The 18,992-nt window shown below is 36.4% G+C and overlaps 1 protein-coding gene across 6 annotated transcripts in view; it reads left to right on the plus strand.

Moving 5' to 3' along the window:
* The window catches only part of PCLO (piccolo presynaptic cytomatrix protein), a 313,514-nt gene that overhangs the window by 159,754 nt on the left and 134,768 nt on the right, over nucleotides 1-18,992 (plus strand). For all 6 annotated transcript variants that reach the window (XR_011902652.1, XM_072327118.1, XM_072327119.1 and 3 more), the window contains one exon: nucleotides 276-2,281. Coding sequence is in view for 5 of the 6 variants with exons in the window: in XM_072327118.1 (XP_072183219.1) it covers nucleotides 276-2,281 (2,006 nt within the window). In the remaining variant the exon portion in view is untranslated. The remainder of the gene's footprint in view (nucleotides 1-275; nucleotides 2,282-18,992) is intronic.

Consider the following 18,992-nt stretch of genomic DNA (forward strand, 5'->3'; position numbering starts at 1 on the left):
TGTTGTTTTGTTTTCTTTTGGACATTATGACAAACTGTTTTGGATTACACACATTTTATTTCTTCATTTTACATATGTGTTTTGCACAGAGGTGCCTGCATGTGCCTGCATGTTCAGAAATGCTGTTTCCTTCACATCTAAAGTAGATCAATAACCTGAAGATTTGCATGTGGTTTCCCCTTCCCATTTAATTCATCAAGATGAAATGACTATCAGAATCCACAGAGCAGCATTCTTTTGTGGGACTGGACTGTAACTTTGCCCTGTAATTTCAGGTGAGGTTATGGATTACTCAAGCAAGACCACTGGTCCTTACCCAGAGACTCGACAGGTAATTTCTGGCATCGGGATCAGTACACCACAATATTCCCAAGCAAGAATGGTTTCATCCCTCAGTTCCCCATTCGGCACTGGAAGTGTTTTAAGATCATCCAATGGTGTTGTTTATTCTTCAGTAGCAACTCCAATCCCATCTACATTTGCCATCACCACACAACCTGGTTCTATTTTCAGTACAACAGTCAGAGATTTGCCTACTCTCCAAACAATTGACTCAGTGCCCTCATTATCAACTTTGCAACAAAATCAACCACTTCCAAGATCGTACAGCTTCTTGACAACAGTGGCAGCTGAAAAAGATGCAAGTACTACCCTTGATATTGAGACAGGCTTACAACCTCTTACTCTAGAAGCTATTGCCACTGAGCCAACCAACTTAATACCTGCTACTACATCTGAAGTTTATACAGATGTAATTGAAGATGAGGTTGCTCTTATCATTGCCCCTGAAGAAGGCAAACAGCAGCAGCTTGATTTGGAGCGTGAACTTCTTGAACTTGAGAAAATTAAGCAACAACGTTTTGCTGAAGAGCTGGAATGGGAACGTCAGGAAATTCAAAGATTTAGGGAACAAGAGAAGTTTATGGTGCAAAAAAAGCTTGAGGAGCTGCAATCCATGAAACATCATCTCTTATTTCAGCAAGAGGAAGAACGGCAAGCTCAGTATATGATGAGACAAGAGACATTAGCCCAGCAACAGTTGCAACTTGAACAGTTCCAACAACTTCAACAACAGCTCCACCAACAGTTAGAAGAACAAAAAATTCGACAAATTTATCAGTATGGTTATGACCCTTCAGGAACTGGTTCTCCACAAACAACCACAGATCAAGCCCTTTTGGAAGGACAATATGCAACCACAGAAAATGGCCAGTTTTGGCCTACTGATGATGCAACCACTACAGCTTCAGGAGTACTGGGTATTGAAATTCCACCAAGTCAAACATGGTATACAGTTCAGTCAGATGGCATTACCCAGTACATACCTAGGTCTGGTATCCTAAGCTCTGTTTCAGAAATGTCTCTGAAGGATATTGATGTTAGAGAAGAGAAGCAATTGAAAAAGAGAAGTTCTATGCCAAAATTACGTGGTCCCTATGAAGAGCTGGAGGAGTCTCTGGAAGAAGAGCCCCGGTGCTACAAAAAGATAGTGGACAGTGGAGTGCAAACTGATGATGAAGACGGAGCAGACAGAGGTTACACAAACAGGAGACGAAAAACTAAGAAGAGTGTCGATACAAGTGTCCAGACGGATGATGAAGATCAAGATGAATGGGATCTTTCTAGCAGGTCTAGAAGAAAGCCTCGTGTAGGGAAATACAGTGAGAGTACCACAGAGGTAGACAAAGCTAAACAGTTTTCCAAAGTGTCTAGTATTGCAGTTCAGACAGTAGCAGAGATTTCAGTACAAACAGAACCTGTAGGAACAATAAGAACACCTTCAATCAGGGCTCGATTGGATGCTAAGGTTGAAATCATAAAACACATTTCAGCTCCAGAAAAGACGTATAAAGGAGAAAGTTTGGGATGTCAAACAGAGACAGAGTCAGACACTCAGAGTCCCCAGTATTTGTCAGCTTCATCCCCTCAGAAAGATAAAAAACGCCCAACACCGTTAGAAATAGGCTACTCATCTCACCTTCGTCCGGACTCCACTCTGCAGGTAGTCCCTTCCCCTCCCAAATCTCCCAAAGTTCTCTATTCACCCATTTCACCTGTTTCACCAAGTAAAGTTATAGAGTCAGCATTTGTACCCTATGAAAAATCCATTACTGATGACATCAGCCCTCAGAAGATGCTCCATGCTGACATTGCCAAGGTTCCTCCATCGAGCCCAAAGGCAGCAAAGATGATGCAGCGCTCTATGTCTGATCCTAAGCCCCTGAGTCCCACAGCAGACGACAGTTCCAGAGCTCAGTTTCAGTACACTGAGGGTTTCATGGTAAGAAGTATTTGTTTTTGTTTTTGTTTTTATTTTGTTTTGTTTTGTTTTTTCAGTATGCAATTGTACAGCTGACTTTATTATAGCATGAGGGCTGATGCACCCATTAGCAGTGCCTATCTTGCTGAAAAGTCCCAGGGAATGTCTGTTGTCTAAAGCAAGGCTATTTGAGTCATTGCTTTGCTTGGAAATAGGAGAACTGAGATCACAGTCTTAGTGAGATTCAGGAAAAAATAAACAAATATTTGTTAAAAATTTGAATGGCTCATTATGTTTTAAATAGTACTTAACTGCTGATAAAATAGTTACTAGCAATTCTTAGAAAATGGGAAACATTTTCTTTTCTAGTAATACAACATCCAGCTCATGTGGCATGGTCTGTAGTGTATTTACACTGGAATTACTGCATATACCTTCTGAGACAGCTGACACCAGATATGTAATTTCATGATTTAGCTGTCACTTTTGACCTGTTGAGTTGACCTGTGGGTTTTTTGGCCATTTGTGATTCTGTGGGTAAATTTATGTCCCAGTGTGCATGTACATCTTTTAGCTCTTCCAAACTGAGGGTTTTCAGACCACAAATAGGTTGTTTTTTGTTTTTGTAGTTTTGGCACTGATACTCTATATCAGCATCATTCCCTAATTCAGGATTAACATCTTAAGTAACAGTAGCACAAACACTCCTTTCACATAGAACAGCGCCTTAAAGAATGTTGCACAGAGGTTATAAAAAGTTGAGTTGTACTGGATGTTGGAGGGTGACTGTAAAATTGTAAAGTGATTGGCAATGCAGTGAAGCTATTACTGAGGGCGAATGATTCACTTCACTTATTTTATTGATGCATATAGTTGTAATATGGATTGTATTCTTCATACAGTGATGGATGATGATAAATTCTATAAGTACTGTTTTTTTAGAAGTGTTTATGCTGGAGTTTGAGCACATACAGTATTCATTAATGAAGACATGGAAACAAAAATCCTGATTTCATTACTTACCCACGTGATTGTTACCATTTTGCTCTGATCCCAAACAGTAATGAATTATATTGTTTATACTACTGTGCAGTCATCAAGCAGAATATAGTCCATGTCTCAAATTGCTTACAACCTAAATCAGCGAGGTGGACATTTTTATGTAACCTGACCTGCAAGTTGACTAGTGCAGGGAAAGTAAAAATCTTCCATGTTTTTAAAGTGGACTGCACTAACCATGTCTTGTGGCAAGTGGTGAGGAAACCGCTCTGCATAACTCTCATGGCCATCATGGTTGCTTTCAGCCCCGATGTTATGTCAAGCACTAAGTGTGTTTTCCACTCTCTGATGCAGATTCTTATGTCCAGTTAGCTTAGGCTGGAATTTGTAGGAAAATAAGGGAGCAAAAGTTAAACATAATAAGAAAAATACTTAAGAAGATTCAGAAAGTAATCTAATGATATCATCAGCATCTGGAAATATGGATATAATTTGCTTTGGCATTATCTGTGTGAGTTTCAGTCCTTAATTACTCAGTCCAGTTGCACTAGGAATGGAGGATCTTCAGTTTCCAGAAGACTTGCAGTATTCTTTCCAGTGTATCTATGATTTTTGATACCAACTAAGAACCTGGTGTTAGAACTTAGCATCTCGGAAGTAATGGAAGAAGTGGACAGTGTTTTCTTCTTTTATGCCTTAATATTCTTACTCAAAAATTCCTCCTGAAAAGGGAAAGGCAGAGGAAATCAGATACATCATTCAGAACAATGAAGTTCAGTGCAGAAAAACTTGTGAAACAGTTCACTTAGAAGATGGCAGTGCTGAATGTAAAGAAAAGAAATGGAAATGAAAGACTAGTATTTCTCTACCTAGGGGGATATTTTTTTGCATGGATGAATATCCCATTACATTTTTAATAGTTCTTATTTCAGGATTATGTCTTTATCTCCATTTACAAACACTGCGGGTGAAAAGGGTGTTAATGTGATGTGGTCACCTGCATGTTTTACAGACGTAATTTTGTGGCAGTTTATAAAAAAAAAGGTTTATCTTCATGCAATCAGTGAGCCAAAAAAGGTAGGAATAAAATAGCCTCATTTTAAGGATTACAGTAAAAATGACACTTTGTCCTCTAGGTAATGCACTTTCATCATCCTTCTTCCAATATATTTATTATAATATTACAAGGGAAAGATTATGGAGGCTGAATATCATGGTAAAATGGTATCTCTACTTTTTACAACTACTGCTGTAATTTTATGTTCTTTAATGTCCCTTTTGTAGGAAATTATGATATTTTGTCTAGTCTAGTGGAACTGAAAGACTGAGAAATAATCTGTCTGCTAATCTTCTAATGATAAATATCCAGAAGATATTACTTTCAGTGACAGCACATTTAATGTCAAAGTTATGCATTTACATTTTACTTCACTGTTTATAGTGGCCATGGCTACTGTGAACACTGGAATGAAAACAGGTGGTGGATTCCTATTAAAAGAATTAAAGAATTAAAAGAAAAGAGTAAAAAGGATTGCTATGTTTTTTGCTTACTTTAGTAGCTTTTTGGGAGTGCAGTTCTGCGAGTAACCAATTGTAGCTGTGTCAAGGAAAAACTGAGATACCAGTTGCCAGTAGCAAAGTAGAGTCATGGAAGCCACCCATATATTTTCTATGCAAAGATACCCATTTTTTTCTTTTATGAGCTTTGTGCTACTTGAGCTTCCAGTGGTACTGAGCTCCCCGGGGCTATCTTTGAGACTGCCCTGCAGTCCTCTTTGGGCATCCACAGAATGGGATGTCATAGTGATGATTCCTCTGAGGGCATGAAGTCCTTCTAGCATTTAAATTCAAATTAACCCATTCAGCAGAAGAAAAAAAAAAAAAAAAAAAAAAAAAAAAGAAAGAAAAAGAAAAAGAAAAAGAGTACCTGACTTGAATAATGAAATAGCTTCACACCAGTACATCATATAATCAAGTAATCAAGTCACATGCCAGTCACAGCCAACTTTGGCACTTGTACACATTGCATCTGAGTAGTCAAAGATGGAAGTTGTCTGCCTTTTGCCTTTAGATGTAAAATGTCTGCTCAAATGAATTGAAACAAGTGACAGAAGATCTTGTAGATGAACTGTCATACTTACACAACATCTACAGCTAAACAGTGCATAAAACCTCAGAAGTGTCTGTATTTCTGAAACTAATACAAAGATGCATACATCAATGGCCTGCCAGCTTCAGGGTATAAATCATGTTTTAAGCATCCACATAAAGAGAGTTAACACTTTTCTCTCTCTTTTTTTTTTTTTTTTTTTTTTTTTTTTTTTTAAATTAGATGTTAGTTGCTGCAACTGTAAGACATATAAAATTCAAATCTATATACTACAGAACAAAAGGCAGCAATTTCAAGAAAAAACCAAAAAGATTGTTTAGTTACTTAAATAAAAATTGCAGAACTTAATCTTTTGCTGTTTTAGGAGGAATATATATATATTTTTTAATACTGATTTCAAAAGTATCATTTAAAAAAATAAAAATGAAATGACAGAAACAAAACACGTTAATCTGTATTTTGTCCCCTAGACTATTGCTAACTGATTTTAAAAATACAAAGCAAGTTGTCTGAGTGTTGGCTCAAATCTATAGCACCTCATAAGTAAGTAATAAATGTAAAAGTAAATTACTGCAAATACTGTTCTTTATAATTGACTTCCTCATTTTAAAATCAAGTTATTGGAATTTACCTTGTTAATATTTCCCTTCTGTACTGTGACATTTCTGCCTTGCCCATGATACTGTAACTATAAAGTAATTCCTCATTTTCATCACTAACAACTTTACTTAATGGTTTGGATAAATCCTTACTGCATGTCACGTTTAGGCGAGCTGTATATATTTTGAATTACAATGTTAACATTTTATATTTGATATCATTTCATATTTTCAATTGCAAAGAACGTGTGTTTATCTGTTTTCGGAAATAAAGATTAGGACTTCAGTGATTGGAGTAGTCATGTGATTGTAATTGCAAAAGACTTAATTGGGTGACTTAATTTTCTAGTTTAGTCTTATGATCTGGTCCAGAAAAAAAGGATAGAATATTTCTTTAAAAATCAGCTTTCAATGTAATAGCCATTACCTTGTACAGAAACAACTGGTATTTGGGCTTAAGGTATAGAAGAACACCCAGTGAAGAATCATCTTGGTTGTATGATGAAAGACTATCCTAGATTTAAAGTTTAAAGATTTTTCCTTTCTTTCAGGAATCTAAGGGGCATCTGTAGGATGTGGTTTAATGAAACTCTTCTTGCACTGGTTGCAACAGATTCTTCATCTTGACCATGTGTACACTTGTCTTAAAGTGTAGCCTGAGATTGTCCTGATTTGAATGATTCCTATATTTGCATGAAGTTTATTGGGATCAACCTGATAGTACATTAAAATATGTTGTGATAGATTAAGTCAATGGGTACGGTTAAGCACATAGGTTCCTATATCCCTGAAGGGTGACCCACAGCTAAATATGTTGCTGCTTCATTGGTCATGGACAGATCTTATTTTGAGTTTGAATTCAGATCAGAAATCCAGAGAAGCTGTAGATGTACCCACTGAATTCCTTTTGTTCTTTTGTGCCTTTGTTGGGCTCATGCTAGCTGCAGGGAAAAAACAAAACAAAACAAAACAAAACAAAACAAAACAAAACAAAACAAAAAAAAAACAAAAAAAAAACATGATCTGGATTTCTGTGTCATCATAATATCACAGACTGTTTTGGGTTGGAAGAGACCTTTAAGATCATCCAGTTCAAACTCCCCTGCTACGGGGAGGGAAACCTCCCTCTAGACCAGGTTGCTCAAAACCCCATCCAGCCTGACTTTGAATGCTTCCAGGAGTGGAACATCCACAACCTCTCTGGCAACCAGTTCCAGTGTCTGACCACCCTCACAATAAAGAATTTCTTCCTAATATCTAGTCAAAATCTTCCCTCTTCCATTTTAAATCCATTTCCCATTGTCCTAATGCTACATGCCCTTATAAAAAGTCCCTCCCTAGCTTTCCTGTAGGCCCCTTTCAGGTACTGGAAGGCTGCTATAAGATCCCCGTGGAGTCTGCTCTTCTCCAGGCTGAAGACTGTCTCAGCTTTTCTCCATAGATGAGATGTTCCAGACTTCTGATAATCTTTGTGGCCTTCCTCTGGACTCCCCTCTCTCCTATTATCCCTTATACTATTATCCCTTATATGCCAGTTTTCTCCTCTTACCCTTCGTTCTTTTTTTCATAGGGGAGAGATTAATAATTTACTTGATATGCACCATTGGTATTCTTTCATCCATAAAGGTAGTGGAGAGATAGATAGTGCTCAGATTCTGCCTGTCAGAGTTTCAAGGACATAGAAGAGACACTCATAGCCTCATCATTCCTGTGCTCCTGAACCAAAATCACAGCACAGCATGCAGATTCTTGTTCATCACTGGTCAAAATGCATAGCTCATAGCGATGACTATGTTGAGAAACAGTGTTTAGTATTTGAGAATTTGTTCTATCAGATGATGTTATTGTTCTCTATCTGTTGTAGTAAGTATGAGGCAATCTGTATTGTTTTCAAAAGATCCAAAATCCCTCAGGAGCTCTTGTACCTGTTTTGCAGAAGTGACATAAATGCCTAGAATAGTAAATATTACTGACTTTTCTTTATGAGTCTTACGTTCTGTTAGCAGTCGAATTACTCTCAAAATTATTTCCTGCTTCACATTCACGTAACTTAATCTTTCTTCTTGTCTAGACTTCCTTATCTTTAAAGTGGCAGTGGCAGTTCAGTAGAGCAATGCACTGAAGAGGAGGGGATGCAAAGGCCAGTGATTCTTACATTCCCCAGCACACCACATCTCTTCTGCATTTCAAACCTGGAAACGAGTTGAAAAGTTATTCTCTCACAGACAAAGACAGTTCATGACAATCTTTTATCCCTGTGTAAATAGTAAATTATCTGGCTTATCACACTTCAGCATTTCATTAAAAATTGCTTTTTCCACTGAAGTTTTGAAGCATTTACAGTTTAAAGATCTGTTAACATTTCAAGCTGCTACTTCCTTTGCTGTATTTTAATTCTTGAGGAATAACCTTTCTGTGAATTAAATAAGCCATCTTTTTTTTTTTTTTTTTCATCTATCAGATTTTGAAACAGACTTAGACAACTATTTCACCTTTGGTCAACATATTATATAAGCCTTGTTTTCTAAGAAGTATTTAACTGGGTCATTCCGAATTGCCTGTTATTTTTAAATTAGTTGATTTCATACCTTCTGTATTCAATACAGGGACACTCATGCATAGCAGAAAAAATTTATGATATTCAATCTTTTCAAAGGAAACCCTTCATAATCTATTTTAAAGAGTGAGATTTATGGCAGAGTTGACAAAGAGCCTAGGCTTTTTGTCACTTGAACCTTTTCTTACCTGCTAATAACTCATCCATCTCCCTATTAGCCAGCTCTCATTTACACATTAAAAAAGAACCCATGGCCACAATCCTCAATCTTCTAATGACAAAGAAGAATGAAGATATTGTAATCTCTGTATTCCACTTTAGGAATTCTTTGAGTTTTGGGTGTAGGGAAAGATCAATATAATGTTCGCTGCTTTAGAGAAACAAATGCTATATGTATGTGCAGCATAATAAAGCAACCATAGAAGAGGAACAGAAGAGCATACACCTACCATTAAACTTGAACTTACTTACCTTTGTTTTGCCTCAAACTCTTCCCTCTTGCCAAGCCATGGAATGCAGCAGTTTATCTGAACAGAAAGGAGGAGGATACAATTTCTGCTAGTGTAATTGTCTGCTTACCTTAGATGGACAGGGTCTAACCTGCCTGAACTCAAGAGAGATTCTTTCACATATTCTGCTAACTAGTTCAACTTCTTGCATTTCATCCTGTCCACTCTCTTAGGAGCAGCAATGACAAAAGCTTGGAAAAAGTGTACCAAGAAAATGAGCATACATCCTCAGAAGCTTTGACAGAAGACCAACTTCTATAAAAAGCTTTTCAGCAAAGGAAGCACTGTGTGCTTATATTAGACAGACATTTGGTATACTAAAAGCAGAACAACAGATCACATTAGCTGATGTTAAAGGCTCTACACTTATGATATGTTTAGCTAGGGAATCTAATATTGGACTGGATTCAGCTTGTGGTTTGATGTTGTCCAAATGGAGTCATTGATTTGGGGTGATTTTCCCTACTGAGATTTAAATACATTTGAGATACCCTTAGAACAGAGATTCTCCAGTGCTTTCTTCAGAAGATATCTAGTTTGCATGTACAAAAACCTCCCTGCAAACTTTCTCAATGTGCAATAATTAGAGAAAAACATGGAATCTGTCCTTGTCAAAGCAGTAGACTAATACCTTCTCCAAAACTTCATCTCATAACGTAACACAAGCTTTAATTCCAACCCTTCTTACCTTAATATCATTAAGATATTGTTGAAAGTTTATTAAATATTGTTTTGATCAGCAAAATGAGGCTAAATGTTACTTGGAAGTAATCCAAGACTGGGAAATAAATAAATAAATAAATAAAGACAGCTCATATGTTCTACTTGAAAATATCTGAAAAATACCTCAGTACATCCAGAAGTAATGATCAGGTGATCTCCCTCAAAAAATAAATAAATAGGGAAGGAAGAAATAATGCTAGTCTTTAATGTCTAGGCTACAAGTGTGTTAATAGTGAGCAATGCATTATTAATGTTATAAATCATCACTCACAGCTCTGAAGCTTTACATCCCATCTCTGGAGGTACATGCTAGATCTGATTCTGTCTTGCCATAAGCTCTACACAGCCAGTTGGATTATTAACACCTAATTTTTATTTTTATTTTTATTTTTTATTTTTTATATTTTTTTTGAAATTAATAAGACTTGCTTATAGCAGAACTGAACTTATGAGCTCTTCGCCTTGGTCCTCGCTCTCAAAATGTTTCTATTTTGACACTGATTTGCTAAGTAAATGTTTTTGTGTTAAAATACCCTTAACAACTAATTAATATAAATAACCGTATTTACAATTCTGAATAAGTCTGAATTTTAATTGTAGTCATGTGGTTTACATATTGATGCTCAAAAATCCAATGTGAGTATTGGGAAATACAGGCAAAAAATAGTTCTTTCTACTGCCTTTCTTTAATTTCTTCCTCCAGCATACCATTATTTATTTATAAACTAATATTTAGCAATTACTACTTTTAATGGAACAGTGCTTTCCACTTGATAACTGAAAAGAGTTATTGGTTAATTGGTCACTGTCAAATTGGAAGGCAGCTTTAAGTGAAGCAAACAAAAACTGTACGTAGACTAGACTCTTTAAAAATTTAGTTGCAATTTAGATTGTGGTAAAAGTGCTCACATATCATTTTCAGATCAATTCAGTACAGGAATCTCAATCACTTTGGAAAGCAGAATAGCAATGCTGCACAATGTTCCAAAATGAAATTCAGAAATGGTACAGACAATACAGGTAGAAAATTAAAAATAAATCAAATAAAATCAGTCCATCAAATTTCACAAATATGACTAAAGTACTAAAAAAGATATGACTTAATGCAGCGTTTGAGGCACGGACTCAGAGGTGAACGATCCAAATTGTTTATTACAAGTTCTCACATCCCTTATATACCTTCACACGTTTTTGTTTTCTAACTTTCCCATCCACCCTTACAACTTTCCCAACCACCAACAAAGCATTCTACAAACACTTTTGTGTCCATGCAGGCACATATCCAATCAGAGCTGTGAGTCCCTTCTCTTTCCAGAGGTGTCATTGGTTCTCATGCTGTTTATCTTGCTCCACAGCTGCTGATCTGAACAGCTTTTCTTGTATTCCCACAACTTAAAGTATAAAATGCTTGGGCCTTAGATGAGAGGCTGAAGGAACTGCCTGTGTTGAACTAGAAAATAGAAGGCCAAATCTGGACAAGGTAGCACTGTGTTAAATATAGCTATAGGTGAAATGCCTACTAACCTCACTTCATGTGCAATTGAAGCAGGAAAGGAACATCAATTTGTTTTATAAGATATTGAGTAGGTAAGAAGAAAAGCTTTCTAACTGCAATAACACAAATACTTTATACTCAAGACAGCATGAGACTGTTGTCTGAATATTGGGAATAACATAAAGGGATAGCATGCAGGACTTTTGAAGTCAGGTATATCTTGAGTGGTACAATTAATAGTATTAGCTTTAAAAACTGAATTAAAAAATCAAATACCACTGTATTTAGTATTCATGACTCTTGTTACATATTCATATCCACGTTATTGCAATCAGTTCATATCGATACAGAATTTTTTGCAGAATGCTTGAATAAACCACTTAGTCATTTTGAAGCTCTTTCTTCAATCTCAGTCCCATCAGTGCTTCAGTTATTTATTTACAAGTTATAAAGAAAATATGTCTGTAATGAAACAGCCTAAGTGATACCTGCCCATTGTTCCACCCATTCATCTTCTGTTCTGCATTTAGCATTTTTCTTTTTGCATTTTTCTTCATTAGGCTAGATAGGACAAGCATCTTCAAGTATGCATGATAGAAAATATCATGTTCCATGTTAGATATTGATGGTGTAAAATCACACCTAACACGATCTCTGTAGGTTTGTTAAGTACTTACAGTCCCTGCAATTAGAATGAAGCTCCAAGACAGTTATTATAGGTAGCTACTTTGCTCAGAGCTGTGATGCCTAATTCAGACATTTAGAAACTCCAAATAGATAAGTCTGAAACATTGTCATAGGATATGTTTTAGACACATCTGTGAAGCACTGAAGCAAAGCTTGAAATTTCTTTCTTGGTATTCCTTCTGTCCTTCTGTGCAGGATTACGGATGAAGCCTGCCTTTTGGCTCTTCTCCTCCAGAACTTCTTGCATGCTCACAGACTGAATTTGGATCTAGCCTCTGTATCTGTTCACATTCCCCATCTGTCCATATCTTCTCTCTAATTGACTTGCAAAACCCTACTTCTGTTTCCCAGACGGTCCCTCTCTGACACCTTCTCTCATGCTATCTGAGTGGTTCCTGCTGAAGTGCAGCTTTCATTCTGTTGCCTTACTTGACAGGCTGTTGGCTATTGCCAAATGCAGATCAAGCATTGAGTGTGATGGTGCTCTTACACTGCCTGGCAAGCCTATTCCCGGTTGTAGGACCCTGGGGTGAGCAATCCATTAACTAAGAGTAAAGGCAGAGTTTAAAAATAAATATTATAGAATCCTCTGAAGAGGATTAAATGCTGGAGACTTCCTCAGAATGTGTGAGATAAATAATTTATCTGTGCTGATTTCTGAAAATCTGGACAACTACTTGATTTAGACAGTTGGCAGCTGCCAAAAGTGAGAATCAGGAGAGATGATAGACAAGGTGAATCAGAATGAGCGTTACCTCCCTAATATTTACACCTAATATGGAGAAAAACAATTTGAGTCTTGACGTTTATTTTCAAATCCCATATAGAATTCATTAAACGTAGTGCCTCAGAAAATCATAATGTAGCATGTAAGCAGAGTTTACTCAATAAAGTTATGGAACACGTTTTCTATATCCTCTTGCATAGCTGTTGTTTTGCTGTATATATCATAGAATCATAGAATGGTTTGTGTCGGGAGGCCCCTTTGAGATCAACTATTTTCAACCCCTCTCCTATAGGCCGGGGCACCTCTCACTAAATCAGTTTGCTCACAGTCCCATCCAGCCTGGCCCTGAATGCTTCCAGGGAAGCATCCACAACCTTACTGGGCAACATGTGGATGGTACACATGAGAGGGTAACAGTGAAAGAAGCTGGTACTTCTGTCTTAGTTAAAGTTGGAGCCAATGGCTGTCTTTTTCAGAAATTTTACTGTCTGGTTAATCACTTACATCATATTGATGCTCCTTTTATGATGCCAAAGTTAGAATCCATAACAGAAATATTACAGCTTTGTAGAAGGAGTGGAAAGGAAGAAAAGGAATCACAAAGTTTGTCCTTTGCTCATTTGATCAGTGATATAGTAGTATGGAGAGTTTTATACTAATGCTTCTGGATATTTCTTTAGGCAGTAAAAGTCATTCTTTTGACAGCAGTAGTGTAGGCTGCTCTGAGTCCTTATGTTCTTACAGCCTGTTTGAACATTGCCTGTTTGAAAGAACTGCAACCTAGGCAGTTACCTTACAAAAGTAATGTTGTTTTACTTCATATATCTGTTACTGTTTAAATTACAATTGTTCTTTTTCATATATACATGTACATATACATATATATACAAATAAAAGCAAAGTGGCTTTTCTGAAGGATATTTTGTAGACATGCCTTTCATCTCAAGGACACTGCACTTGTAGAACCATTGCCTACATTGAAGATCTTATTTAGCAATGATAAATACTCAAGTCCCTACTGTTTCATACCTTCCACAGCATCTTGGCAAAAAATCCATAAGGATGTGATTGCCTGTATTGCCTTCTGAAAACATTAAATAGACAATCTTTTCAGCCATCACAGTGCCTGAGAAAAAGATCACCAATTCATCAGACTGGGAGGAGTGTGTTGAGATAATATAGTCCTGCCTCCACCTCCAAGTTGGGCTAGTTTTGAAGCTAGGTTGGGTAGCCAGAGCTCTTGTCCTCTTAAATTTTGAGAATCTCTGCAGATTTCACAGCCTCTTTGGTCAACCTGTTCTAGGGCTCAATTGCATGGCAAAGAATTCATTATTTCTCTTGTGCAACTTTTAACTTCTGTCCTTCACTGTGCATCTCTTAGAAAGGTGTAAGTCTACATTCAGTAATCCCACATCTGAGGTTGAATCAGAATAGTCTGGGTTGAAAAGGACCATAGTGATCATCATTGTTATCATCAGCTTTAACTCCCCAGCTATGTTCAGGGTTGCCAACCACTAGACCAGCCTGTCTGTGAATGCCTCCAGGGATGAAGCATCCACAACCTCCTGGGCATACTTCACCACCCTTTGTGTGAAGACATCAATTAGCTATATTCTTAGCCTCCCTTTATATAAGAGCTGCTTTCCTCAAGCCCTGGATATGTTAGTGGGCTTACACTGGGTTCTGTAGCCAAGGTTTTGGATTTTTTTTTTTTTTTCTTCTGTTTTAATCTTATTGGAAATATTTTTTGTGAAAAAAAAAAAAAAAAAAAAAAAAAGTTTTTATGAATTGTAAATATATATATATGTTTTTCAAAATAGTTCTAGAAACAAATTTCAGAATTTGTGACAATACAGTCAATAAAGTAGTAGTTGGAATGTGACAGGAAATGATAATCAACTCTGTTTGCTTCAAAATCACGAGGAGTCTGATATGTGGATTTGCTTTGAATGTATGTTATGAACTGGAGATACTGACAGAATACCTGAGATCTAAAAGTCTCCTTCTGCATCAGATTTTTTATGCTATTTTCACCAGTCACAAGTAACTTACTTTGACAGGTATCTTACCCATATCGATACATTAAGCTACACAGACATAGAGTGAGCAATAAAAGAGAAAACAAGGTGGAACAAGAAAGGTCTCCTGATCACTAAGCATAGAGGGTTGAAATAGAGTATGTTTCAATGTCATAATACTAAATAGACAATAATTATGTAATAGGGAGAAACATGCAAATGGCACTGTATTTATAAATGTCTATCTGAAAGTCACTGCCATCTGCTGAAAGATGCAGTACAAATAATTGATTATTAGATGCCAAAATATTTTTCAATAAACCTATTATAATTATTTTTTTCTTGCAGTACAAGGTGTTCAGATTTGGAACTTAGTCTAGATAATTTATTGCAGAACTGATGAAGAGTAATGAATAATTTCTGGTTTCTCCTGAGCTGGTCATAAAGCATGAATAGTCTGAAGAGAAAGATAAATGCTCTCCATATTTCTGTTTTTGCTGTTGTTATGTTCCTACATGCAGTTCCAAAATTGGAACAGTTTTGTGAGAATAGATTCTGCAGCACAATTTCACGTCAGTGTCTATCTCCTTCAAACTTTTGTCTGTGACAGTGACTAACTCATATACTTTCAGAAAAGAATGAGATAGTAGGCTTCTGAGGTTAGGTGTTATTTTCATCTCTTAAAAAACTTGGTTTACCCACAGGAAATTGTCATATGGTTCCTTTTAAATGTTTAATGTTATCCATTAAAAGCAAAACTTTTTTTATAGCTACAAAATTTCTTTTTCTTTAATCTGAAGACAAAATTGATATATATATATATATTTCAATATATATACTATGATACTATGTTACTATGATGATACTATGATATATATTTACTATAATTCATATAATTTATATATTGAAATATTTTGAAATCTAAAAATATTTATCCTAAATGAGAATGCTTTGAGTAATGCTCCATGAGTAATAGGAAAATTCTCTTTAGTGGAGCAGGCTTATTATATGCTCTGGCCCAGATCTATGATCATATGAGAAGGTAATAGCATTCTCTTCCATTCACAGTCTTTTTTATGTCTTATAAAGAGCTCAAGGTTTGCTTTTTATAAGAGACCCTTGTGCCAATGGTTTATTCATCATGACTTGGACTTGAGTATGAATTGAACTACAACTTACGAAATATGATTCTTCTTATTTTACCTTGTGCTAAAATATATTGGATATATGTTCTCTTTTCTAAGTCTTGGTCATCTTACCTCTCTGGAATTATTACTATGTTACTGCAATGTAGCTATATTTCATGAATATATATCCTATAAAATGCTCTAAGAGGGATTCAGTGTTGTGATGAAAAAGCAACATAGTTTAAAAATGTTGACTATAGTCAGATACCAAGTCACTGAGTGTTTTCCCAGGGAGGAGAGCAAATGAAGAGAAATATTTCATCATAACTTCAGTACTTGCTGTTTATATGTAAACTGATGTTCAAACAGTATGATGACCTTGAAGGTCTTTTCCAACCTGAGCAATTCTGTGATTCTATGATTCTATAATGAATTGCCCACTCATATGCAGAGCTCCTAGATAATGAATGGTAAGGTAAATGACACTGATGATGGGTCAGTCAAGATAATCATCATCACCATTCAGTCAGCCTGGCTCCTGTCTGCAATATGTACAATGAGGTACTGGAATGATTGCTATGCATTCAGATTCCATAAGAGAGATCTGAAAATTAAAGCAAAGTTTCTTGCTGAAATACTGAATTAGCTAGTTCTGTAAGTATTACAGATTCTGTAATGCTTATGGAAGTGCTCTTAATTTTTGTTTGTGTACTTATCAAAGATCAATTAACTTAAGTACTATCATCAGAAAATACTCTAAAAACCATACAAGGCTTCTGCCTCCTTGATCTAAAATTGAATTAACAGCAATCTTCATCATGGGAAATGACTTGGTGATGAGAAAAATGCACACAAAAAATGCAGAAAAGAGAAACAATCCAAGTATGCATTTAGGAACAATCCTAGCTGATACCTCATCTGAATAAATTCAGGAACCAGAAGACTCAGATATGAGATCTGGATTTCTGTCTTTTTCCAGGCTGCACAACCTTATATGACCAGGATTAGCACTGTAAAAAACATGTTCTACTGTTAATTTCTATTATCTGAATAATATTATTCTAAATATCTGTAGGATAACTACTATAGTCCATATGCATATAATCAAGTAGGGATATATCTTTCTTCCATTTAGATTTATTTTGATTTATGGCAGTATTGGACAAAAAGAATGGTTTGGAAAAAGAGCAATAGATGCTCTGAAAATGAGACTTACAGTAATTTCTTCCTTTTTTATTTACAATGGAAGTATGTCCTAGATTAAGGTTTAACATTTTTTTTCCTTCATATAAATTTAGTATCTGCAAATGGAATATATTTCACATTAAATTCTATTTTTCTTCTGATTTTTCTTGAACTACATTACTATAAGTGTACCAAATTTCTATGTTCCTGTCCTGTTTATAACAGGAAAGAAGAAGGTCCTGATCCTGTCCCTACACAGGGTGTCTTATGAATTTATCCAAAAATGGAGGACTTGCGTTTCTGAAAATTTCAGTGTTAGTGATATAGAATCATATATAATGATTCCTAAAACAATCAGCTTAAAAAAAAACCAATAATAATAATAATAATAATCACTATAGACATAGTTGCGGGGTGACCTCATTGCAGCCTTTCAATACCTGAAGGGAACTTACTCCCAGGAGGGGAGTAAACTCTTCGAAAGGGCTGATAATAGCAGGACTAGGGGAAATGGTTTTAAGTTAAAAGAGGGAAGATTTAGGTTGGATGTTAGGGGGAAGTTCTTTACTAGGAGAGTGGTTAGGTCCTGGAACAGGCTGCCGAGGGAGGTTGTGGATGCCCCGTCCTTGGAGGTGTTCAAGGCCAGGTTGGACAGGGCTCTGGGCAACCTGATCTAGTAAAGGCATATGTTTGGTGGCCCTGCTAGGCAGGGGGGTTGGAACTACATGATCCTTGAGGTCCCTTCCAACCCGGGTCATTCTGGTCATTCTGTAGACATAAAAAGAAAAGGTGCTGTTCTTAAAAACAGATCTTTCTCACAGTTTTATGTGTAATTGTGCTGATCAAGAGTGAGTTGGGTGTCTTGATTGGATTTCTTCAGTGAAGACTTAGTGCTGATGTTCAGTCTGGTTTTAAATGGTATAGAATAATGACACATTTGGCATTTCTGCCCCACTGATGTGGACTGAATTCAGAGTAGTATCAACAAGTAGCATAATGAAAGCTGTTCTTCTCCCATGAAAAGTTCTATTTTGTGTCAATATAACAAGTTTCTTTGTAAGTTTATTCTAGTAGTAGTGCTGCCTTTGAAAGATGGGCTCTTCTTCTGTTTTGAGTGGGGTGCGAGAAGTTCATTTGGTTTTGCTTAACTTGTATCGCTTAGAAATGGGTTTATATCAAACTGGAATATCCATTCTTATCTGAGAATAAGAGTAGTGATGTGTCTTTTGTGTTGTCTGGCTAGTACACTTTGTAGAAAAAAATGTAACAGAAAATCTGGGCATACAGTGAGTGGTTTTCACACTTCATAAGTATGGCCATCTGTGGCAGATGATCTATTCTGTGTGTTTGTTGTCAGGTTCGGTTTCATTCATTTGGCTTGGCTGGAAGCTTCTGGAGAGAGATTGCTCCTATCCTGGGAGCAACAGAGCATATTTTAGGGGGGAATTGTCATGCTTCAGAGAAAGAGGTGTGGAGTTGTGGGTAGTTCAGGGAGGCACCAAGAAACTGCAGAGAAGTGACAGGAATGGGTTCACAAGCTGAACTGGTGGAGAAAATCACCTGACTAGCTGAGGCAGAGGAGATTGTGTAGAATATGCTGCAGACCAGAAAGCTTCTGAGTTGTTGGAATGAGATGAAACCTGGAAACAAGGAGTCAGCAGGAAAGGCAAGTGTCGTAAACCACTGTTCACATTCTGCTTGGCCAAATTCTGTTTTAAAATGTTATGTGTAAGTGCTCATATGAAATTTAGCCTCTGAGTTTTTTAAATTTTTGCGTCTCTCTGCTATTTCACAACAAAAGTCTGGTTGAATTAAGGGTCTTGTCATGCCTTCTACTACAGATGTAGAAATATAACTATCATTAGTCTTCTTAACCTCATATCTAATATGTTACTTAGAATTAGACAATGTAGACACATATTCTGGAATGAGAACTTTGGCTTATTTGAGAGTTTTTAGATTATAACACAGGTTTATCAAATTGTTTTGTGTCATT

Source organism: Excalfactoria chinensis, chromosome 1 (assembly GCF_039878825.1).
Source record: "Excalfactoria chinensis isolate bCotChi1 chromosome 1, bCotChi1.hap2, whole genome shotgun sequence".
NCBI classification, from domain to species: domain Eukaryota; kingdom Metazoa; phylum Chordata; class Aves; order Galliformes; family Phasianidae; genus Excalfactoria; species Excalfactoria chinensis.